The sequence below is a fragment of the Lethenteron reissneri genome, chromosome 2, assembly GCF_015708825.2.
Source record: "Lethenteron reissneri isolate LAM-NWPU_2019-01 chromosome 2, ASM1570882v1, whole genome shotgun sequence".
Lineage (NCBI taxonomy): Eukaryota > Metazoa > Chordata > Hyperoartia > Petromyzontiformes > Petromyzontidae > Lethenteron > Lethenteron reissneri.
Genome location: NC_083780.1, coordinates 824,560 through 849,798, shown reverse-complemented (window position 1 = coordinate 849,798; position 25,239 = coordinate 824,560). Strand labels below are relative to the sequence as shown.

The 25,239-nt window shown below is 50.8% G+C and overlaps 1 protein-coding gene across 6 annotated transcripts in view; it reads left to right on the top strand.

The window, feature by feature from the left end:
• LOC133340264 (semaphorin-4C-like) overlaps positions 1 to 25,239 on the top strand; it is a 49,304-nt gene that overhangs the window by 12,823 nt on the left and 11,242 nt on the right. For 3 of the 6 annotated variants that reach the window (XM_061548388.1, XM_061548396.1, XM_061548352.1), the window contains 12 exons: positions 361 to 525; positions 7,092 to 7,240; positions 8,154 to 8,216; positions 8,872 to 8,970; positions 15,788 to 15,881; positions 16,420 to 16,536; positions 17,286 to 17,482; positions 18,623 to 18,789; positions 20,270 to 20,411; positions 22,263 to 22,554; positions 23,725 to 23,840; positions 25,024 to 25,172. In XM_061548388.1, the coding sequence (XP_061404372.1) occupies positions 369 to 525; positions 7,092 to 7,240; positions 8,154 to 8,216; positions 8,872 to 8,970; positions 15,788 to 15,881; positions 16,420 to 16,536; positions 17,286 to 17,482; positions 18,623 to 18,789; positions 20,270 to 20,411; positions 22,263 to 22,554; positions 23,725 to 23,840; positions 25,024 to 25,172 (1,742 nt within the window). In that variant the 5' untranslated portion in view covers positions 361 to 368. Of the gene's footprint in view, positions 1 to 311; positions 526 to 7,091; positions 7,241 to 8,153; positions 8,217 to 8,871; positions 8,971 to 15,787; positions 15,882 to 16,419; positions 16,537 to 17,285; positions 17,483 to 18,622; positions 18,790 to 20,269; positions 20,412 to 22,262; positions 22,555 to 23,724; positions 23,841 to 25,023; positions 25,173 to 25,239 lie in introns of all 6 variants that reach the window. The other 3 variants (XM_061548370.1, XM_061548361.1, XM_061548378.1) reach the window with 2 other exon arrangements.

The following is a 25,239-nucleotide window of genomic DNA, read 5'->3' as shown; positions in this document are numbered from 1 at the left end:
ATGAATGGTGGTCGCGAGTTGCTGAGGCGATGGAAACCTCTTCAGTAGCATGCGATCACAAGTTATATGGGTGCGATATCACAGTCAACATAAATGACAACGAATATGTGAATCAGTCCTGGGCCTCTCTGCTGAGCCCTACATGGGCACCTGGTGCCATCAGCACTGGGGAGACAAACGCCGTTGTGCCGACCTTCATGGGTGCTGCTCGCTGACACCACTTCTGACCCCATGTTTGTACTGGACATCTGTGAAAAATAGCTTCCTAGGCCATCAGATTCCTCCAGTCTAAATAATCTGACTTGCCCCAGCAGCCTGTTTAAGGCTGCACGGGGGATCTCTGTCTTTGTGTGAGTGTAGGTGCTGCCATGGGAGGGGTCCCGCTGGTTGTGGGGGGCCCAGCCCCCCCTCGCTGGCCGCTCATCTGGGTTGCCTTGGTGACGTGGGGGCCGTGCACCTGGGGCCACGAGCGCGGGGTCCGTGATGACACGTTCGCCGTCCCCCGCTCCACCATCCCGCACCACGGTGATGCATGCACGCACACAGCGTGGAGGCCGTGCAGGAGAAATTGATAATTATATTTTTTAAAAACGCGCATTTATGACACGCCGCCACCATGCCGCGCTCAATTTCCGTGAGATTCTGAGGCAGGGAAAAACGTGGACGCGCAAGGGAAGGCATCAGCCACAACCGTCGCTACTGGCAATTACCCAACCTCTGGTCAGACAGCTTAGGGCCGGATCTTGATGAAATGGGGACAGAGTGGATTAAAGCATCATATTTTAATTTAGATGATCTTCATAGGAAATACTTGAAGTTTTTGCGAGGATCCACGAAAACAAGTCATAGGGACAGTTTTTACGAGCCAAAATGTTACTTTTGTTCATTCCGCACCATGAAAATCGCAAAAAACACGTATTTTGGTCAAAAACATTAACATGAAGCTGATGAAAGGAAACACCATTAACAGAGTCTTGTAAATATTACCACACAATCATCATGTCACATATGTAAGCAAAACAATTGCAAAAATATGATTTTGTCTCGCTAAAATGACTGAAACACCTGACATTGTAATCCCAGATCATCGTCTTCAATTGTAAGAAAAAATCTCCCACTGTTGCCAAATCTCAACACACAACTATGAACCACCACTACCTCTGTACATTGGACTGAATGTTCATACACTTACGCAATCAAAGAAGCTGATCACACAACTCTATGATTCAGGTCTCAGTGTCAGCTATGACCGAATCTTGCAGCTTGAGAATCAGTTGGCAATTATAGTCTGTCTCTATACTGAGAAAGAAGGTGGTGTGTGCCCTTCTCAGCTACGTCATGGTCTCTTCACTGTTGGTGCCTTGGACAACCTGGATCACAACCATTTAAACACTATGGCAAAAGGTTCATTCCATGGCACAAGCCTGTGAAACCACAGTAGCAGTACTGAAGTTTGTCAACGCAACAGATACAATTGGTGTAGACCTAGTGGTAGCAAATATGCAGGAAAAACTTTGGTTAGCGAGGGCATTCGAACTTATGAAGAAAAATATATTGGAAAAAGGCAACAATGTAGCATGGTCAGCCTACCATGCATCTCTGCAAGATGATTCCGAATTGGAGGATAAGCAAGCAGCTCTCACGCAACTCTTGCCACTCTTTTATGAAAAGGCAGCAGCAGCCGCCATGATCAACCATGGAATGGATGTTCAGCGCCAAGCCACACAATTTCTCAACCCTGGACAAATTCCTGTAATGGCCATGGATACTTCGCTGTATGTCCTAGCAAAGTACATTCGATGGAATTGGCCTCAGACACATGGGGAGGACAAGTATGTCGTCATGTTTGGTGGTCTCAAACATTGAAATGGCCATGTGGAATAATACAGTTGGAGACTATCTAGATGACTAAGGTTGGACTACTGCACTAACAACAGGGAGGCATTGCCTCCTCAGGCACAGCAGATTCATTTAATCGCAGCTCCCATCTCACTAGAACAAGGCAAGCACACCAAATTAGTTCTATGGCCTTGGCCAAGCTTCAGCAGGATGCCTTCTCTTGCACGGAGCAGCTCCAAACTGATGAAGCAAAAGAGCTTTGGAGACAAGACATCAGCAGCAGGAGCCCAACATTCCAGTACTCGGATATCCTCAACCTAGAACTTCTGGGTCTCATCTTCATCAGAGCTCACTGTGATGCAAACTTCCAAATGTATGTGAAATTACTGAAAACCCTGGTTCCATGAACTGCATCCCCATAATGATGTTCGTTGGATCCCTGTTCACTTTCGAGACATGGGAAACCTACCTCATTCCATTCAAGAATAATTTGACAACATGGCAATTGGATTGCTCCCAAGACTACGAACCGATTCTTAGCCATATCCATCGATCAGGCCCATGAGCAAAATAATGACATGGTGAAAAGCTTTAGGGGTGCAGTAGCACTTACGGAAAACCCATCAGCCTTCCGAAAGAGGATGCTCGCAGGATCTGAGCAAGCAAGACTGCTGAATGAGTTTTAGGAATGCTTTTTTGGGAAAATTGAAAAGCACCACCACCAGGAGGGCCTGTCTGTTCAAAAGAATTTCAGACTGTACGCCCTGAGTCTGGCGGTGACCGTCAGTGAAATGGGCAAACATTTCCTGAGCGACACTCCAGAGCTGATAACTTTGGATACTTGTGATGTTCTGAATGAATCTGTGATTAACACTGTCCACAATGTAGAAGCACTTGACAAGAAGCAGTACGATTGTAATGAATAAAGTCCACCGACTCACTGATAACTTAACGAGTAACTGCGTGTGACTTTTTACACTTGGGTAACTTATGTGACTCTACGCGACGCTCCCTGTGTAGTTGGCTGGCTACACAGGAGCGGACGCGTAGCAGTCACGGAAACAATATAACGCTAGCCTTCCCAGACTACAAGGTGCCCATTCTAGGACGTTGAAGACGACCCGCTCCAAGATGACGACGGCGACGGCAGTTCCATGGTTCCCCCACAACAGCAGTCCAGAGCCCTGTTCCACACTGGCTTTTATCCCTCACACGACCCGGCCACACGATGACTACCACAAGTCAGTGCTCATCGACTGCACTCAGTTATTCATGACCCAATCAAGAAGAACTGCCTATGACTCTTCAAGTTTCTTGAGCACATACTCAAAATCAAGAAAGCTGACAAGATCTCAACTTTGAAGACTGATGTCAACCTTTTCTCCCATCTCTATGTTGTGGCACAGCTCAGGGAAACAGACATGGGTACTTTTTTCATGCATTTAAATCACCCCCCGTCTCTCTCTGACAGAGGCATTCTGCGTCTGGGAAATACGTCTTACCTACTAACTTGTCTGGTGGAAACAACTCAGACAGAGGCTCTAATGCAAGTTCTAGATGATGATACAGACCTGGTAGCATGTTTGGTACAAACTACTGAGACAGAGACTATAAGTTCCATTGACATCACAGTTCTAGATGTTGCTCCTGATCTGCTAGCTTGTCTTGAACAAACATCTCAGACAGAGCCTCCAAATATATTTGACATGAACACTCTAGACAGTGCTGCTGTCTTGCATCTCCTCTCCACAAGCAGTGTCACAATATTTAGAGACTGCCGATGACAACTTTATGCCCTACATCATGAACCAGCTGGGGAATGTCAAGAGAGTGGATATAGTATGGGACACCTACTTCAAAAGCAGCATCAAAGAATCTAGAAGAGAGAAGAGAGGCAAAGGCATCAGGAGAAAGGTTCCCAGTCAGAACAATATCCCTAGGAAGTGGCAAGATTTTCTGTGTGATCCAGAAAACAAGCAGCTCTTTACCTCCCTCTCGGACAAAGTAGCAGTCATTGAATTCCCAACTCAAAAGAAGGTTGTTATTACATGTGTAGTGACTGTGCTTGTCACTGTATGGTGCTGGGGCTTGCGAAGCCACGGCCGGTAATGTGTTGTCATTATGGGCAGCCCGGGTTACGGGATGTAGTACCAGCCCTAGTGGGGCTTGGGTGAGCGCTGGTTAGTGCGGAGGCACCGCAAGCAGTGTGCGGTGCGGGCTCCCGGTGAGGGAGCGAGAGGGAGCGTCAGCCAGCCAGGGTTACCTTGGGGCATGATACGCTGGTTGACCCGCTGACACTCGACTGGACGATATTGGAGGGGGGCCACCGGTGGACGGGGGCTGCGGGGCGGTCACGTGGTCCATAGGAGCTCTCGGGAACCTTCAAGAAGGAGCTCGAGAGACCTGGAAGGTGGGCGGGGCTAGGGGCGGAGCCAGCCCCAGCCCGGGGGCATATAACGAGGGCCCCGTGAGGAGCTCGGAGTTCTTCGTATGTTGGTGTTACGAAGATCCACGTCGGGGAGAAGAAGCCTCTAGCCACGCGGTCCAGGACCGTTTGTGGTGCGGACCGGGATAGCGAACCGTGTCTAGTTCTGCCGTAACGTGGTTATATGGGCATTCGAGACCCGAGTGTAGATCATGTTGTGTTGCGTGTTAATGTGAATAAATAGTGTTGCTCCTAAGATAACGTCTGCGACATGTGATCAATGAGTTGTGATCAGAGGATCCAACCGCAGCATGCCAAAATGTGGCAACGAGGAAGCGGACACAAGAATGCTGGTTCATTTGCAGGGTGCCTTGCAGAATGGTTGCCACGTGTTTGGTTCACATCATGGATACTGACATACGAGTAGCTTCGGCGCAGGGAAGAACTTCAGCTATTTTTAAATCCTTTATATTAAGTTCACTTGCTTGCTTGCTTACGACCGTGCAAATCTTTCGGTCGTTTTTTAACCCACTTCCCGTGATCCAATCGAGCTGACATTTTGCACAGACTCGTTGTGCGTGACAATGTATTTTCGTGGAAAAAAAAATCCTAAATTTTACACTTTTTAGGAAAAATAAATTATATTTAATTACCAATTGCTTAATGGTGCCAGGCATTCATCTGACCCATAGGTGGCAGCCATCTCAAGCCAGAGGACGAGAGGACTCTAGCCGCCACGCATATAAAGGATTTATAGTGAAAAACTTTGTTTTTACGGGTTAATTTTTACATCAATGCCATCGCCCAGGCTCTAGGATAAAACACATCCACTGCCTTACCCATTTTCCACAGTTCCACAGGCTGTGATATGGTTCTTCCTTTTTTGGAAAGGGGAAAAGGTCAGCATGGCAGGCTTGGAAGTCTTATCTCTAAGTAACAGAGGCTTTCAACTTCATGGTGGAGAATCCATGCACCGAGTTGGATGTTCAAACAAATTACTTCAAAGTGCTTGAACGCTATACAGTCGTCTTGTATTACAAGACCAGCCACCTGAATTCCGTCAATGAGGCATGCAGAGAGATGTTCTGCAAAGAAAGAAAACAATGGAAATGATTGTGCCAACACAGAGTGCATTGTTGCAGCACTCAAAGTAACGAAGTTTCCAATGAAGTTACAAAAGTGTGAAATTTATTTAAAAAAAAATTGTTATATGTGAGCTCCATAAATGTATAATGACCTATCGTTGATATGATTGTTTTCACATTAAAAACTTATTAAAATAAATCTGCTACGTTCGGGGTTTTTATAACCATGCAATCAAAAAATTAAATTGTCACGTGATAGCATCCAAGATCTCAAATCTGATGGATCCTAGCAAAAAGTGAACCAGTAGGACCTAAACAAGTAACTCACAAAGTGTATTGCTTTTATCCAGCCTGTCCCCTTCATTTTGGTAAGCTGCCTGACTAATTGGGAGGTTTGGCCAAACACTCAGTGCTTACATTCGTGCGTGTGCGCGTGGAACGTGAGAGCCGCTTACGGCGACAAAAAACTCCCGAGACGCAACATGAAGCACGTGCCTCCATGTCTCAGTTTCCCTGCGTCTCAGTGTCTCGGTGTGCCCATACTTGGATTTACTGACTGATTTAGAACTTACATTCCAAGAAGAAGAAATCTACATTAGACTGGCCCTGTTCATCCATAATATCCTTATTGGCAAATCTGCACTATACTTAGCTAATTCATTAACACCATAGTCAGACCCAAGAAACCTAAGACATCCACCTAATTGCCTTTTAGCTATCCTGAGAACAAGAATTGGAATCGGTGACAAAGCCTTAGCCAATTTAACACAAACATAGGCTTTCACGACCAATATCATGCATAATATAGGTTTTTTTTGGGTTAGATCGCGTAAATATAAAATTGTGCCGTTAAAACCCGCCACCACCCAACACATCCAACTAGTAAGGGTTGTCACGTAAACAGAACGTGCCAATTCGTCACTAGTACAGCACTAACCGGTGTAGTGTAGTGTATAGTAATGTAGTGTGTAGTAGTGTAGTGTATTGTGTATAGTAGTGTAGTGTATAGTGTAGTATACTAGTGCAGCACGCCGGTGTGTTGGAGAGCCAAGCCACAACATTTACAATCTGAGTACGACGTTTCGCCAGTAATTACAACTAGCTTCATCAGGTGTGTTGAGTGGTGGCAGGTTTTAACGACGCATTTATATAATTACGCGATCTAACCCAAAAAAACTCTGATGGACAACACCAACATATTGGAACAACCTCGTTTCCTGCCCTAACATAGTACATCTTTAAACATTATCCTGAAGAAGATTCGTGTTGGATACAACCACATTTGCTTATTTAATGTGTAAATGTGTGCGTTGTCTTGGTGTGGTCTAGGACTGTTGTTGTTATCCTGCCTTGCCCAAGCTTGCATTTAGTGTCGAAAAATCGGCAGGAATGTGTGTGCTTATGCAATTTATAATTGTATACTTTATATTTATTCATTTTCGTGATTTACTTACCTTTTCTCTATTTTGCACTCTTATCGTTTGTTTGCATTATTGTTGTAACTTGCTGACCCGTTCCTACCGGGCATCTGTGGGAAAGAGCTTCATAGTTCAGACTGGATTCCTCCTCCAGTCGAATGATTCCGATTGTGATTCCAATCACCCTGTGTCCCCATGTCTGAGTGGCCAGTGTCTCTGTCTCCCTGTGTCTTTGTCTCCCTGTGTCTCGGTGACCCCTTGTCCCCCGGGTGCCCCCCCCCAACCATGTCCCCCCCGTGACCCCACCCCCCGCGCCGTGTGTAGCTCTGGGCAGCGCTGTCCGCCGCGTGGCTGTGCGCGTGGGGGGAGGCGGGGCACTGGCGCTTTCTCCGGATGGGGCGACGCTCCTCGTTGGCGCTTGCGAGGGCCTCGTCGTACTCAACGCTCACCAGCTTGACCGCCAGCCCCGCACGGTGAGCTTACACAGGGGGGGGCGGGGGCATGGTGGAGGTCAGATGGCATGGTGGGGTTGGAAGTTGGTTTGTGAGTAGTTAAAGAAACATCAGCCATATGAAGCAGAATGGCTGTGGTTGAGTTAGGTGAAGGTGGAGTGTGCGTGCATGAGTGGGGAGCCGTAGTGTTGCGGTTAGCGCGCTGCGCTACGAACTCGGCGATCTGAGTTCGATTCCCACTCATGGCAAACACCAGTGTCAATTATCTGAACCAGTCCTGGGCCTCCCATAGGTCGACTCAACCTCAAATTAGTACCTAATGCAGTGTGTAAACATTGCCACTGGGGAGACAAAGGCGGCCGGGCATAATGTTGGCCACCCACCCCCTCGTGTGCCGTGCCGTCCTTCATAGGTGTTCGCTAACAGCACTTGCTCCAAGAGTCTGTTAAGGCTGTACGGGGGATCTTTATCTTTGAGCGTGTGTATGTGCATGTATGCATTTGGGGGCTTTGGCACAGTGAATAGCGCACTTCATTACGAACTCGATGATCTGAGTTTAATTCCCGCTCACAGCCAACATTTTAACACATAGGCTTTCGTGACCAACATTATCCATAAGATGTTTTTTTTTGGGTTAGATCATGTAAATGTAAATGTGTCGTTAAACCCGCCACCACCTAACTTTGTTGACAAATATTTAAACTGGTCATGGGCCTCTCCTAGGTCGAATCAGCCTCATATGAGTATCTGGTGTGGCATTTAAACATCTCCCCCGGGGAGACAAAGGTGGCCTAGCATAGGGCTGGCCACACCACCCATCGTGTGCCATGTCGGCCTTCATAGGTGCTCGCAAACAGCACTGGCCCCAAAAGTCTGTGTAGGCTACACGGGGGACCTTTGTCTTGTGATGTGTGTGGTGTGTGCGGTGTCACAGATTGTGTGGAATGCCACGACTGCCAGCAAAGAGGAGTGCATAAGGAAAGGGAGACACCCTGAGGTGCCCTTACCACCAATAACACTAACACCACCGCCACCACCACCATCATATAATTGCAACCACCCCAATCACCACCAACATCACTACCACCACCACCATTCCCATCACCATCATCATGACAATGACCATCACCACTACTTATATAAGAAAATCCACCACCAACACCTTTGCTAACATCATCATCATCAGTGTCTGTAGCATTGGCAGATGTTGTGGTGCGCGCCTGTGAATCTGTATGGTGGATGACAGAGATTTCTGAAAATCTCAATCCCACCGGGCTGCGAGAAGGTGGCCAGGAGATGGCAGTATAACACATGGGTTGTACCAGAACCACATCGTGTGCCCATGATGGCTGAGTAGTCACATGCCTTCCTTCTGTGACCCCGTGTGTGTGCAACCCAAGTTTGATTTTAACTCATAGCCAACACCAGCGACGATTATCTGAATCGGTCCTGGGTGTGGTCGACTCAGCCTCAAATGAGTACCTGGTGCGGTGTGTAGTTAACATCTCCATTCGAAAGACAAAGGTGGCCAGGCGTGGTGCTGGCCACCCACTCCCTCGTGTGCCACGCCGGCCTTTGCAGGTGCTGCTACTCGCTAACAGTACTTGCCCCAGCAGTCTGTGTGGGTTACACGGGGGTCTTTGTCTTTGCAGAAGGAGTGCCTTAACTTTGTGCGCGTGCTGCACTTCGTGAACGCGTCCCACCTGTACACATGCGGCACGCACGCCTTCGACCCCCAGTGTACATACGTGGTGAGTGGCGCGCGGGTGGGGGTGAGTATGGGGCGAGTGTGGGGTGAGTGACCCGTGGTGTCTGTGTAGGGGGTCTGTCTTTGTACATGTGTAAAGACCAAAACAATCAACCACTTGCCCGATGTGGTACGTATGCAGACGGACAGTCAGGTAGTGTGTTAGGGGCCTCTGATTGGTGCAGGGAGGGCTCAAAGAGCATTTGTTATGGTGAGAGAATTAAACTGATTGGAAGGGAAATTCAAAGGTAAAATGTGGGAAAACGAGGGTGGACTGTATGTGTAACGGTTGACAACTGTTAGGAAAAGAGGACAAGGATTGGCTGGAGGAAATGGGTTGAGCGAAACTTGGAGAAAGGGGGTTCGAGGAATATAAAAGCGTAGAGCACAAGGGGAAGGGGAGGTTGGAGAGAAGATGAAGTGCATGCATCATGAACTAAAGTGTGGGGCTAGAATTAGCGTTGTGTATAACATAAAGGCTCATAGTAAAGCAAGAACGTGTGTCGGCATCACTACACATGTGTACACGTGTGTACATGTATGTGTATGTATGTGTAGTGTCATAGGGGGGCCACTGTGCCAGCCCAAGAGGGGAGGGGCTGCTGGGGGCTCTAGGATCCTAGACAGCTACGCCCTCGGCGCCGGCTCTAGGATCCCAGACAACCCAGACAGCTAAGCCCCTTGGCGCCACCAACGGGGGGGCTGTGGGGTATCTGGGAGGACACACAACCCCACCCCTCGATGGGCAAGAGGGATAAAAGGACCGCTCCCTGGCCAATCAGGGCCAGTCGCAGCTCAAGACCCAAGACCAGCCAGCTTAGGACCCTGGACCCCCTCGTCCCACTTGTCCTTGTAAGGGCCGGGATGCTGTGCGGGCCAGTGGTGGGACTCCGGGACTCCCGGCTCTACGCCCTTGTAAGGGCGAGTTCCGAGGAAGCCAGAGTCTAGACCCGCACCTTGGCTGGGTCGGGTCAGGTAGCCTCCCCTCGGGTAATTGTAGCCGGAGGACCCCAGAGCGTAGCTAGAGTAGGCTGTGTTCCTAGGCTGTGTTCCTAGGCTGTGTCCCTAGGCTGTGTCCCTAGGCTGTAACAGAGTATCAGGACTGTTGGAGTGTTGTATTGTAATAAAGAAGTTACCTCTACAAGTGTCTCCGGAACCCATTACATATGTGTGCAGGCGAAAACTACCCCCCACCTGCTCGCTGGTGCCGGACGGCAACGCTGTGGTGGATGTGAGCAATGCCATGGAGGGAAGGCCAATTCCAAAATCGGCTATACTTCTTTATGGTGCTTGTAGCCACCACAGCGACCAAACGGGGGCTCTGTATGGGTGCGAGGGGCTGGTAACCCCTCCACCTTCTATTAATTACCACAAAACCACGTGAAGAATATAGAACGAAGCTTGTGCCGGATGCCTCGGGGAGACAGGCATCTATGACGTCTCTTGGCCAAACCCCATTTGGCGAAACCAGGAGACTCCAATCTTTACCCTCAGGATTCCTCCAGAAACAGTAAAAATCCATTGTGGGTGGCCACGTGGAATGGTCGAATGCTCACTGCGGAGGAGAGGCTGCCACTCCTCTGTCGGGAGCTGGACCGGTATTGCCTGGATCTCTGTGGTATTCAGGAGGTCCGGTGGACTGGCTCTGGCTCCTGCCACCATGAGGGGTCGACAGTCCTCTTCTCGGGGCAGGAGACTGCCAAACAACAGGGAGTGTCTCTTCTTCTGAACAATTAAACGAAAGGGGTGTAGGAGCATGGCGGTCAGGTGTGGGAAACTGTAAGCCCCAGGTTACTGTGGGCTCACCTTCCCATCAACCAGAAGGGAGGAGTAGTGGTTGTGGTTAATTATGCCCCCACCAAAGAAAAACAGTGGAGGGATGTAGGCAAGGCCAATGAGTCTGATGCCTTCTATGACCTCCTGTCACAGGTGCTAGCTAAAGTGGCCCCTCAGGATAGAGTCATCCTGTTGGGTGATTTTAATGACCGAGTTGGTCATGATGCTGGCACCTGGTCTGGAATAATTGGAAGGTATGGGAAAGATCAGTTAAAAATCAATGGTAGGAGGCTACTAGACTTTTGTGCAGCCCATGAGGTTGTACTTACCAACACGCTGTTCCGGCATGGGCACATCCACACATCATGGATGCACGCCAGGTCCAAGAAAGAACATCTGCTGGACTATATAGTGATGGAACAGCAGATACCGGCACCAGGACCTACCACAGAGTTGATCTGCCCACTGACCATCGGCTTATCATCTGTAAGATGCGCTTGCCATTCTTCCACTCCAGTGGTGGGTGTACATCCAGGACCCCATTTAAACCCAAAGTGGCTTGGTCTCAGCTAGCTGATGAAAGTTGCAAGTGATAATTTCATCATCCTTTGCAGCTGAGGTTGGCATCGTCCCCCACTCCTGATGCTGAGGGGAAATGGGCGAGGTTAGAGACTATGGCTCATGCAGTTGCAATGGCTGCTATGGGTGCACGGACCAAACCTCCCCACAGACCCTGGCTGACAGAGGAGGTGTTCCGGCTGCTGAGAAAAGGCTACAGAACCACTGTCACTGTCTACAGCATCCCACGTGAGAGAATGAAGCTTACCACAGCCTTCGCTCGGAGGTTCGAAGAGCCGTGCGGCGCAGCAAGGATGGGTGGTTGCCTCTGTAGCCCGCGATCACAAATAAGTATTTTTAAAAAAGTAATTTGCAGCGCCACACCTATCACCATCATTAGGAGAAAGGAAGGTGATTCGATTTCCGATCCCCAGGAATAAGTATGTAAATTTGCTGAGTATTTCTGTAAGGTCTTGGCGGAGGGTAAATCCCTCAACCTGGAAAATATCATGGGGCTAAGTGGGGATGAACCTGATGAGGCTGTGGTGCCTCAAATATTGGAAGAAGTAGTTACCCCCTGGGGTGGCTGGCTGAAGTGCCATCTGTTGAGGAAGTACAGAAGGCTATCCAGAGTCTGAGACCAGGAAAAGCACCAGGGAGAGAAGATCTCCCAAGCGAAATGCTTAGGGAGGGTGGCGTTTGTCTGCAGACAGCCCTATATGACATCATAATAACAGTCTGGACTACTGGACGGGTTCTGCAGGATTGGGGGAATGCCCTGGTAGTCCCCCTCTTTAAGAAGACCGTATCAACTACAGGGACATCTCCCCCCTCAGTGTGCCGGGAAAGGTCCTGGTAAGGAGAGGCTCAGGCTTGTAGGAAAGGACAGTCCTGCAAATATGCCTTATTTTCTCTCCATCTGCTACAGCAAAGGTGTAGGGAATTCCAACAGGATCTACATCTCAGTTTTATTGACATGGTCAAGGCCTATGATACCATCAGTAGACCTGGGCTCTGGGTTGTTCTTTGCGCACAATCATTAAGGACCCTCATTATGGTGGGCAGGCCCGGGTAAAACTACTTGTCCAGGAGTCAGAGCCATTCCCTATTCACCTTGGGGTGCGACAGGGATGTCCTCTGGCTCCAATATTATTTCATATCTATTTCGACTACGTCGTTCGTGAAGCCTTCGATGGCTGTACCGGAGGAATTTCCATCTGGTAGAGATACAATGGGAGGCTGATCGATGCCCAGGTGTGGTCAAGGGATGGCTCCCGATTGGTTAACCATCATATGTGTCGTGACTGTGATTGTCACTGTGTGGTGCCGGGCTTACGAAGCCACGGCGGATAATGTGTTGGCATTATGTGTAGCTCGCTTACTGGGTGTAGTACCAGCCCTAGCGGGGCTTGGGTGAGCGCTGGTCAGCGCGGAGGCACCACGTACAGTGTGCGGTGTGGGCTCCCGGCGAGGGAGCGAGAGGGCGCGTCAACCAGCCAGGGTTATGTTGGGGCATGATACGCTGGCTGACCTGCCGACACGTGACCGGATGATATTGGAGGGGGGCCACCGGTGGACGGGGGCCGCTGGGCGGTCACGTGGTATAGAAGAGTTCTCGGGAGCCTTCGGAAAAGAGCCGGAGAGATCTAGAATGTGGGCGGGGCGAGGGGCGGAGCTAGCCCCAGCCCTGGCCCATATAACGGGGGCCCGTGAGGGGATCGGGGTTCTTCGGGTTGCTGGTGCTGAAGATCCACGTCGGGTAAAAGAAGCCTCTAGCCACGCGGTCCGGGACCCAGCTTGTGGTCTGGGCCGGGATAGTGAACCTATCTATTTCTGCCGTAGCGTGGTTGATGAGCATTCAAGACCCAAGTGTAGGTTGTGTTATGTTACTTTGAGTTCTGAATAAATAGTGTTGCTCCCAAGACAACGTCTGCGACTCAGTTAGACTCATTACATATGTATACTGATGATCTGGTGATTGCTGCTCACTCAGAGGAGGAGTTGGAGGCATTACTGCAGAACCTAGAGCATGCCACTAATTATTATCAGACACTCTACCCACACAACTCGCAATTGGTAATGGGGCAGTTGTGGAGAGAGTGAAAGTTTTCCATTCCTGGGCAGTGTGCTCATAACGGCTCCGGTTTGACAGCATAGGTCTCACTCCGAATCAGTCAAGCAGCATTATCTTTTTATCAGCTGTATCAGCGTGGAAGCTACCTGGTCTGTCGCTCCACACGAAGCTTCGGGTCTTCTTGGCCACAGTCATATCTTCCCTTATCTATGCTTGTGAAACGTGGGCCCCTCTAATGGAACATCTACTCTGGTTAGATACATTTAGGCTGGCCTCCCTACGATCATTCCATCAGTGAGCTCCTGTGGAAGACAAGGTTGCATTGCCTGGGCCATGTAGCCCGCATACTCAGCCACTGCATGCCCAAGCAGCTTCTGTTTGGTCTGGATAGAGAGGGCTAAACAGGCACGATACGGGCTGGAGAAGAGATGGACTGATGCAGTACAGGAGGATGTAGAGCTGATTGGACTTGCGGAAGACTAGTACCAGTGATGTCAAGACCGGCCTCTATGGAGGAGGCTCATGAAGGACCCTATTGATCAGTTGGAGGCAGTTACTCTCCAACAACAACGGAGGGTAGAGGAGCGATGCTCATAACCGCAACCGGAGTTTCCGGCAGCTAAAATACAGCAAGTTCGCACAGTAGGGGGCACAGTTGGTGCATCTGCCAGTCATCTAAGTTTCCCCATACCACCTGGGTCTATCCCGTGACCTCCTTTCAGCGAGCCTTTGACACTTCACGTGGCCTCAAAGTGTACCTGGCCTGGTACAAGCACCGTTCTGATGTCACCGCCACTTGATCGCGAATGGCGGGTGTTGTTGCTGTTGTTGTGTTTGTACAATGGTGGGAGTGGTAGTGTAGCAGTTAGTGTGCTGCGCTATGAACCCGGCGACCCGAGTTCAATTCCTGCTCACGACCAACACTAGTGACGATTATCAAAACCGGTCCTGGGCCTCCCCGAGGTCGACTCGGCCTCAAACATCGCCACCCACTCCCTCGTGTGCCGTGCTGGCCTTCATAGGTGCTTGCTATTGCTATCAAAACTGCACCAACCCAATATATCATTCGACTCTAAGATTTGCTCTGGATGCCCCTTAGAAAACTCATCATTGTGACCGATATATAGAGACTGGCCTAACATCCCTCCATGATCGCAGAATGATTCACCAGGCTTTGATTATTCAAAATGTCCTTAGTTCCAATTCAGCAGAGTATTTGTTGGATCGGTTGACACCACGGGATGCCAGACCTAACCTGAGGAGCTCATCATTGTTTTTGTTGAATGCTCCTAGGTACAAAACAGGTTTTGGTAAATGGTAATTCTCAGTGGCTGCCCCTAGTCACTGGAATAATATCATCACAAAACTTGATTTACAGTCACTATCTTCACTCAATTATCTTAAATCACTTCCTTCAAGTGCATTCCTGCCAATCTGCCACTGCTGAAGCAAGTAGATGACATACAATTAGTTTTTTTATACTGGTAGGAACCTCCTGGTTACACCAGCCCACAGTGGATTATTATGTCCGTCGTGCAGGGAGGGGCTGGGTGGGGAGGGGAGGGTGGGGAGGGCTGGATGGGGAGGGTGGGGCTGGGTGGGGAGGGGAGGGGCTGGGTGGGGAGGGGGAGGGTGGGGAGGGCTGGGTGGGGAGGGTGGGCTGGGTGGGGAGGGGAGGGTGGGGAGGGGCTGGGTGGGGAGGGTGGGGCTGGGTGGGGGGTGGGAGGGGTGGGGATGGGTGAGGAGGGGCTGGTCACCCTGTGGTGCCCTTATAAAACTCAACGTTTAACCTACTCACGCCGGCATGTGCCCGCCCTCACAGTTGGGCATATTTGCGGAATACATCACACCGCCGTTGACCCTGGCCATTGACCGAGCAATCCAACGTTTCTACCTCCCTCCGCAGGAATGTGTTTATTATTCTGTCTATGAGTCCTGTTGTAATGTGTGCAGTGTCATGGTGATTGGTATGATTACTAGTGTTACTTTAAATTGTTGTTTGCACAGGAAAACTATTTTAGCAAAGCTGTTTCAATTCGTCGTTTTGCAATATTTTATAGAATCTTATTCCTCACTCTAGATGCACTATTTTGCAATATGTTTCTCTAATCTTAATGTTCACTTTAGTTAAATATTTAATTTATTATTAAGTAATATATTGTACATTTTTTTATTTGTTTACTTTTTTCGTTGCTGTATTTATTGTATTCATAATTTTTATGCGACCTGTTGCAAACGTTGTGTTCTTAATTTTACAGTTTTGTTGTTGTTGATGAAACTCTATTCAAGAGCCTCTTAGCTCACAGGGGAATTCTAAATAAACTGTTCTGTTCTAAACCAACAGTCTGTTCAGGCTATGGGGGGATCTTTGTTTTGTACACGTGTGTATGTATACGTGTGTGTGCAAATGTAGGATATGCGCTCACTGCAGCTGCTGTTGCCCACGGAGACGGGCCGGGGCCGGTGTCCTTACCACCCGACGCAGCCCTTCTCGTCGCTCATGAACGGTGACTACGGCAACGTGCAACCCACAGCGCCTGCTGCTATCAGCGGGCCTTCCTCGCTTCACGCGACGGCCTCAGTGTGCACCTAGCCTGGCACAAACACCGTGGTGACATCACCACCAAGAGACGATCCGCGGCGGCTGCTGCTGCCATTATTATTTACACACGTGTGTGCGTGTGTGTTGTTTACACACACACACACACGTGTGTTGTTTACACACACACGTGTGTTCGTCTAGTGTGGTGCAGCGGTGGTGCAGCAGTTAGTGCTGCACCGCGCTCCGTACCCGGCGACCCGAGTTCGATTCTCGCCCACAACCAACCTCGGTGACGAGTATCTTAACCGGTCCTATGCCTTCTCTAGGTCGACTCAGCCTTAGATCAGTACTTGGTGGAGTGTGTAAACATCACCACTGAAGTTTGTTGGGAACACAAAGGTGGCTGGGCGCAGAGCTGACCCCACCATAGGTGCTCGTTAACAGCACTTTCCCCGACAGCCTGTGAAGGCTACCCGGGGGACCTCTGTGTGTGTGTGTGCCAGACGGAGACCTGTACACAGCGACTGTGAGTAACTTCCTCGGCTCGGAGTCGGTGATCGCTCGCTCTATGGGGTCGCGACCCCACCTCAAGACTGAGCCACTTTCCAGCTGGCTCAACGGTGTGCAACTCGCTTACTCACCGACTCTCTCACTCGCCTGCCCACTCGCTCACCCACTCGCCTGCCCACTCACCTGTCCACTCGCTCACCCACTCGCTCACTCATTCTCTCATTCATTCTCTGACTCATCCACTCACTCACCCACTCACTTACTGGCTCACTCATTTGCCTGCCCACTCGCTCATCTACTCGCTCACTCACCTGCTCACTCATCCACTGACCCACGCGCTCGCTTGCCCACTCACTCGCCTGCCCACTCGCTCACCCACTTGCTCACCGACTCGCTCACTCACCCGCTCACTCATCTACTCACCCACTCACTCGCTTGCCCACTCGCATATTAACTCACTCCACCACGCACTCGTTCACATGCTCACTCATCCTCTCACTCACTCACTCTATCACTCATCTACTCACTCACCCACCTGCTTGCTCACTCATTTATCCACTTGCTCCACCACTTATTCACTCACCCGCCCACTCGCTCGCTCAGTCTTGTGAGCCATGCATGCTGAAGTATGTGGTGTGGTGTGGGGGTGTATGTGGTACGAACTCTTGACGATGATGGCAGTGGTGGCGTTGAGTATAGAATGATGCCAGTGATGCTGGTGGTGATGTCATTCAGTATAAAGTGATGTCAATGATGATGGTGGTGATGGAGTTGAGTATAAAATTACCATGGTGATGATGAGATGAAGAAGACGCTCACCTTGACGATGGTGGTGAAAGACGACGATGTTTGCTTTCAGAACCCACTTTTGCTGGATCGGCGTTTGTGAGAGAAGACGATGACGGTGGTGCCGATGGCGGAGATGGTGACAATGGCGATGAGGACGACGATGACGACGAGGACGACGATAAGATTTACTTCTTCTTCAGTGAAACGGCCAAGGAGTACGACTTCTACACGCGGCCTAGAGTGGCACGTGTGGCACGCGTGTGCAAGGTGAGAATGAGGTGGAGAACATGCGTGTGTGTGCAAGCTGAGCGCTAGTTGGAGAGCATGCATGTGTGTGCGTGTGCACTGTGAGAACCAGGTGGAGAGCGTGTGTGTGTGCAAGGCGAGAGTGAGGTGGAGAGTTTGCGTGTGTCTGTGTGCAAGGTGAGAGTGAGCTGGAGAGTTTGCGTGTGTCTATGTGCAAGGTGAGAGTGAGGTGGAGAGTTAAACGTCTCAAGTCCATCAAATACATGATCGGGTGTCCGTCTATCATTTCAGTTTTTTTTACTCAATATTAAGCAACTGATTATTGAAAGCCACCGTGTGTACAATACATAGCCTATATGTGGGGCACCAATTTACACCTCGGGCCTCTATTATCCACTGAGCAGAGCACCCCATCAACGCCCCAATTGTGAACAAAATTCCGGTACCGTGTTAGTTAAGAGCACAAATCGTAAATCCAGTTTGAGCCTCGCTCGTAGCTCAGCAGGGAACTAATCAGCAGCTCCCAAATGCCCTCGTTGCCAGTAGTGATCACTTTTATCAGTGGTCTCAAGATCGGTCTATGTAGAGGAGGAGGCTCGCGAAGGACGCTACATGTGCAGTTGGAGGCAGTCGCCCTCCAGCAGCAACGGAGGGCAGAGTAGCTGTGCTCACAACAATGAGGGGAGCGCCAGGCATCTAAAATACAAGTTGGTACAGTAGGGGGCACAGGTGGTGCATCTGCCAGTCATCTCTGTCAGTCTGCCCATGGCACCTGTTGGGTCTGTCCCGTGAAACTTCTGCCAGCGAGCCTTCGACACTTCATGTAGCCTCGTAGCTGAAAGTGCACAGCCTGGCACAAGCGCTGTGGTGGTATCATAACCACTTAGTGGTGAATGGGAGGTGTTTTTGTGTGTGCATGGTGTGTGGTTTGGTGGTGTGTGCATGCACAGTGTATTTGTGAATTAGGCACGTGTGAATTGTGTTTGTGTGTGCGCGGGTTGAATTGTCTTTGTGTGTTTGGGTTGTGGCTCCCACTTCTTGTGTCTGTCCCCTGTGTCTGATGTCCACATGTGTGTCTCTGTCTCCCTGGGTTTGTGTTCTCGTGTCCCTATGTCTTCCTTTGTCTCCTCGTGTATCCCCGTGTTTCCCTCTGTGTCTCAGGGAGACGTGGGTGGACTCCGCACGCTGCAGCGCCGCTGGACTAGTTTCCTGAAATCGCACCTGGAGTGCGGCGCCACCCCCCACACCCCACCCCACCTCCTCTCCCAAGTGCGGGGGGCTCAGCTGTCACGGGGGGCCCTCTACCTGCTTCTCACTGGGGGGCCCACGTGAGTCCCGTGTGGGGTAGGGGAGGGAACGCATTGCGTGCGTGTGTGCATGCGTGTGAGTCCGCTGTGCTCATTGGGAGTGGTAGTGGACTAGCGGTTAGCGCTCTGCGCTACAAACTCGGCAGGGACCCCGAGTTCGTTTCCCGCTCATGGCCACCAATACCAGTGACGATTATCTGAAACGGTGCTGGACCTCTCCTAGGTTGACTCGGCCTTAAATTAGCGGTGTGTAAAATATTTCCACTGGGGAGATAAAGGCAGGCAGGCATGGTGCTGGCCACCCACCCCCTCGTGTGCTGTGCCGACCATCTTAAGTGCTCGTGGGGGATCTTTGTCAGCTGCGCTTATCTGTGTGTGGGTAGCGGTGGCACAGTGCTTGGCGTACTGCGCCGATAATCCAGCGACTTGAGTTTCAATCCTGCTCACAGCCAACATCAGTTATGAATATGTGAACCGGTCTGAATTATGACCTGGTTAAACAAGATCAACTTGAACGTTGAACTTGGTCCTGGACCTCCGCTAGGTCGATTGAGTATGAAATGAGTACCTAGTGTGGTGTGCGAATATCACCACTGGAGATACAAAGGCGGCCGTTATGGTATTGGCCACACCCCCCACTCGTGCGGCATGCCGGCCTCAATTGGTGAGCACTAAGAGCACTTGCCCCAACAGCCTGTTAAGGCTACACGGGGGATCTTTGTATTTGTATTTTTTTCTTTATTGTGTGACTGTGTGAGTGATTGTGTGTATCTGCTTGTGAGTGAGTGAATGTATGAATGTGAGTGTCTGGCGTGTGGTGTGTGGGATTCATGTGGTGTACATGACGTGCAAGGTGTTCTTATGGCTCGGCGTGGTGTGCTTGGCCTGGTATGGCGTGGTGGTGTGTGCCTCGGTGTGGCTTGCCGTGGTGTGGCTTGGTATGGTGTGGTTTGGTGTGATGTGTGGCTCGTTTTGGCTCAGTATGGTTTGGCCTGGTATGGCGTGGTGTGATATTGCGTGGCTCGGTGTGGCTCGGTGTGGCGTGGTCTGGTGTGGTGTTACATGGCTTGGCCTGGTATGGTGTGGTGGTGTGTGCCTCGGTGTGGCTTGCCGTGGTGTGGCTTGGTATGGTGTGGTTTGGTGTGATGTGTGGCTCGTTTTGGCTCAGTATGGTTTGGCCTGGTATGGCGTGGTGTGATATTGCGTGGCTCGGTGTGGCTCGGTGTGGCGTGGTCTGGTGTGGTGTTACATGGCTTGGCCTGGTATGGCGTGGTGGTGTGTGCCTCGGTGTGGCTTGCCGTGGTGTGGCTTGGTATGGTGTGGTTTGGTGTGATGTGTGGCTGGTTTTGGCTCAGTATGGTTTGGCCTGGTATGGCGTGGTGTGATATTGCGTGGCTCGGTGTGGCTCGGTGTGGCGTGGTCTGGTGTGGTGTTACATAGCTTGGCCTGGTATGGCGTGGTGGTGTGTGGCTCGGTGTGGCGTTGCGTGCTGGGCGTGCAGCTCCCGGCTCTCCGCCGTGTGTGTGTACCGCATGGCGGATGTGAGAGCCGCATTCCGCGGCTCCTACCGTCACCACGACGACGGCACGCGCAAGTGGATCACCTACCCTCGCAGCGGCGTGCCCGACCCCCGGCCTGGAGCGGTAGCGGCCACCCCAATCTCACCACACTGGCCTCACAGCACCACTATCACCGCCCCATCCTCACCGCGCCGCAGCACATACTCGGGTATCCGACGTACCCACACAGCCCGCAGGTCCCCCGGCCCAGAGCAGGACCTGGCCACACCGCCAGTCTCACCACACCACAAATTACAGATGAGTGCAAAGTTCATGGCCCTCTCTCCATACGACGCCGTCTGCTGGAAGGGTCTCCGGCTGGTGAAGGTCATCGACTACCGGCCGAACAACCGATCGCTGCCCTAGCGTCCTCAGCTCCCATGTGAACCTCAGCAAAAGATAATTGCGAGGGGCGAGAGACAGAGTGGCGGGAGGGGGGGTGCAAGAGTCAGAGTGGAGATCGAGAAATAGAGTGGTGGGCGAGAGACAGAATGGGGGGCGAGAGACAGAGTGGGGGGCGATCGGTATTACCTTGGTGTCGCAGCATCTCTTCAGAAAGGTTAGCGACTCGATCAGGTGACAGATGTGTGGAAACCCTCCCCGTAGAGGCGGTTCAATCTTGATTTGAAGCGTTCGTGACTGCAGGAATCCAGATCACGACGTTTCGATCGCAACACAAGCAATCGTCATCAGGTGAGACAACCACAGCAAGAACAAACTGCTGAAGTAGACGAGAGATCTGCCGTGGCACGAGGTTATATAGGCCTCGGCAGATATATTTACACAGACACAACTTCAACCGAGAGGATGGGTACAAACTGAGCAATCATTGGAAGGACGTTATTACCCAGGTAAAGTCTTATGACTGGGATGTTTCCATCCTGCTTGCCTATGTCAGCTGTTATTTCCGACTCTCTGTGTCTTTCTCTCTCTGTGTGCATCTCTCTCCAATCTCTACTCCAGTGACCCGGGTGCTGCCGTGGGGTCCACTTTCTGCCCCGCCCCCTCTCTCCCCCCACTTCTCCCCCCCCCCTCTACTACCGAGGCCTACTATACACTACACTATACACTACTATAATGCCTCGTGCCACGGCAGATCTCTCGCCTACTTCAGCAGTTTTTTCTTGCTGTGGTTGTCCCACCTGATGACGATTGCTTATGTTGCGATCGAAACGTCGTGATCTATGAATTTTCTACCTACGTGACTTTACCGAAAGAACCAAAGAGTATAAACTGAACCATTTTTTATTTTAGCAGGTAAAACCCACTATATAGCTATATAGTTATTTTTCAAAGAGACCTGGCCACAAATGAAAAGCATGTTCATAAATGTGTAGAGAAAAACCGGAGGACCCGGAGAAAAATCCACACAACCACGGGGAGAACATGCAAAACACCAAATATACAGGCATCAGGGTTGGGATGGAAACCACGACCTCCTGCATACCAGCCGAGGTAGTTAACACCTCGCCACCTCGTCACCCTGCAAGCCATGGAGGGATAGCTCCGCACCCAGCGCTTATATCCAAACAGCGGCAACGAGAAGACAACCACAAGGCACCGATCTCACCACACCGAATTCACCGCACCACCCTCACCGCACCTATCTCACCACACTGCCCTCACCACACCGAACTCACCGCACCAATCCCAACACATCGCCCTCACCAAACTGATCTCACTGCACCGATCTCACCCCACCACCCTCACCACACAACCCTCACCACACCGCCCTCACCACACCGATCTCACCACACTGCCCTCACCGCACCACCCTCACCGCACCGCCCTCTCCACACCGCCCTCACCACACCGTTCTCCCCTCAGCACATTCGCCATGCGCATATTGATTGAGTGGTTCGATGCTTGTGTTGTTATTGTGGTGAGTTTTGGACCTGGTGTTGAGTAGTGGGCTTGTTGTCGTTGGCAACGCAGTGTGTGAGCGCAGGTGTGCGGGCCCGCGGCTTCCTGCGCTCCTCCTCTCTCCCCGACCGCACGCTCTCATTTGCGCTGGAGCACCCCCTCATGTTCAGCTCAGTTCGGCCCACCAACCCCGCCAGCCCTACCAACACCACCACCGCCGACTCCACCGCCGACTTTACCACTACCGCCGCGGCCATCTTGGCTGTGCGTGGAGACTCGCTGGCGACCATAGCGGTGACGCACGTGGAGGTCGCCACAGCAACAACGAAGGCGACAGCCTACCCCGTGCTTTACCTTGCCGGCGGTATTAACACGTTCGCTTGCATATACCAATTAACTCGCACATACTAACTGGCATGTACTAACGCACCAACGACAGCTTCGGTTTGAGGTTTCCGCAGCCTTGATCACAATTCCTATTAACCTGCATTTGGGAGCGCCTTCGTGCACGACCCCGTCGATGATTGTTGCTCAAGTCACCCTCCTTCCACGCGGTCTCCGTGGACCGCACCATCGAGTGGTGAGCTCGGAGTGGGAATGTAACGCCATGGTGAATGTCGCACCGTGAGTGCCACCGTATCGCTCACAAATTGCGACCACGTGCCGTAGCACAGGCAGCCCACACAGCAGCAAACAACAGCGACGTGCAGCAACGGCACGCACGCTACCGGCGCCACCAAAGACAAAGATCCCCCGTATTGCCTTCAAAGACTGTTGGCGCAAGTGCTGTTAGCGAGTAGTACCAGGAACGGCACACGAGAGGGTGGGTGGCCAGCACCACGCCCGGCCGCCTTTGTCTCCCCAGTGGCGATGGTAACACATCGCACCAGACACTCATTTGAGGCTGAGTCGACCTAGGGGAGACCCAGGACCGGTTCAGATAGTCACTGGCATTGGCCTTGAGCGGGAGTCGAACTCAGGTCACCGAATTCGTAGCGCAGCGTGCTATCCGTTGCATTCCCACTCCCAGCACAACCTGCATCTGTGTGGTTTCTGAAGTCTTGTCTGGAATCAGCTTCGCCTCATATACTACTCCAGGCCTTCCGTGGGCTTCGTGCGACTAACGCAAAATAACACAGCAGTTTGTGCCCACTCAGAAATAATAACTAACAGTATACTAACGTGGAGAGATACTAATACAGAAATACTAACTCGCTCAGAAATACTAGCTCACTCAGAGAGACTAACTCAGATACTAACACAGAGGTTCTAACTCAGATAAATACTGACACTAAAAATACTCACCCTTATGCGGTGTGTATGGCGTGATGGTGTACACGGTATGATGGGGTGTATGATATGTATGACGAGGTGTGTATGATGACATGCGTGTTCAAAGCAAGGTGTGTATGGTATGATCACACGGCGTGTGTATGGTATGATAACGCGGAGTGTGTATGGTATGATAACGCGGCATGTGTCGTATGATAATACGACGTGCATGTTATGACGACGCGGTGTGTGTGTGCTGTAGAACGAGGTGTGCTGTACAAGGCCGTCCTAATTGGCTCGTTGTCACACATCATCGAGGAAACTCACCTATTCCCCGAGCCCCAGCCAATCAGCCGTCTGCTTCTCTCAGCCAATCAGGTGACAGCATCCACACCATGTAACACTCAGGTGGCGGCTCCCTGGCTTGGCCTGTCGCTCCATAAAAGCAGCATGTACGTGCGTGCGTGTACATGTGTTTTGCACATAATGAGGAGCAGTAGTGCCGTGGTTAGTGCACTGCACTACGAACCCGGTCACCAGCATCAATTCCTGCTCACGGCCGAAGATTTGGTCGACTGTTCAACAGTAGTGGTGACGAGGCTCAAAAGAAAGCTGTCTCTGGTGTGGACCAATCAGTTTCAAGGACAATGCATATATTATCAGAGTGTGTGTTTTGTTTGCATTCTGACCACAAGTATTGTGATTAATGCAGACATGAGTCCTTGTAAAAAGGTTTCAGTTTTGTTGCCAAAAAAAAGGAGAAAACCCTATTCTTATCGTGGTTAATATTTGAACCAGTCCAGGGCCTCCTTTAAGTAGACTCGGCCTTAAGTGCGGTGTGTAGAAGCATCGGCACCAGGGAGACGGAGGCGGCCAGAAGTGGTGATGCTGGCTACCCGCCCCCTCGTGTGCCATGGCGGCCTTTGTACTTGCTCCTCACTAAGAGCACAAGACCTTGCTGATCTCATCATGGAGCATAGACCATCTTGCGAGCTCTGGTCATCCTCGCAGCGCCTTTTGGCTAACCATCGAACAAAGACGGTCACTGCATCCCCAATTTATACAGGCTTTCCCTGTAACTTAAGGTTTAAAAAAACTATTCTATTGTCTGATTGGATTACTATGCAATTATGAATCATACTTCTTCATTTTATTGGAATTTCGAGATTGATATTGTTATTATCAGCTTTCTATTTCGCTTAGATTTAATCTGTATTTGTGAGTGTTGCTTCATTTTTATGTCCAGTGCTTTGAGAAATTTCAATATGAAAGGCACTGTAAAATAGGTTATTATTCTATTATTGCTTGCTTTCAGATACACTTCTGTGGCCGTCTGGAACGCTAATCCAATACTAGGAAGCTACAGAAGCTACGCACTTTTAAATCATCTAGATTGAAAACTCTTGAGAACTGATTTTTTCGTGTTTAGTTTGTTATCCTTCCCCACACCTCCGATTAGCACGGTTGGCTACGTACGGTGCGAAAGAACGTTAACGTACACACGTATATACTTGTCCCAACATGCTAAGTGAGGCTACACGGGGGACCTCTGTGTGTGCAGCGCACGGTGTTTGTGTTGGCCGAGGCCTCGTGCCTGCAGCTCCCAACCGCCTCGTGCTCGCGCCTCGCCTCCTGCGCTGACTGCATCCTCGCTCGTGACCCGCACTGCGGCTGGGATGCACGCACACGCACGTGCAGACACATTCACAGGTACACGCACAGGTACACGCACAGGTATACACACGCACGTGCAGACACACGCACAGGTACACACACA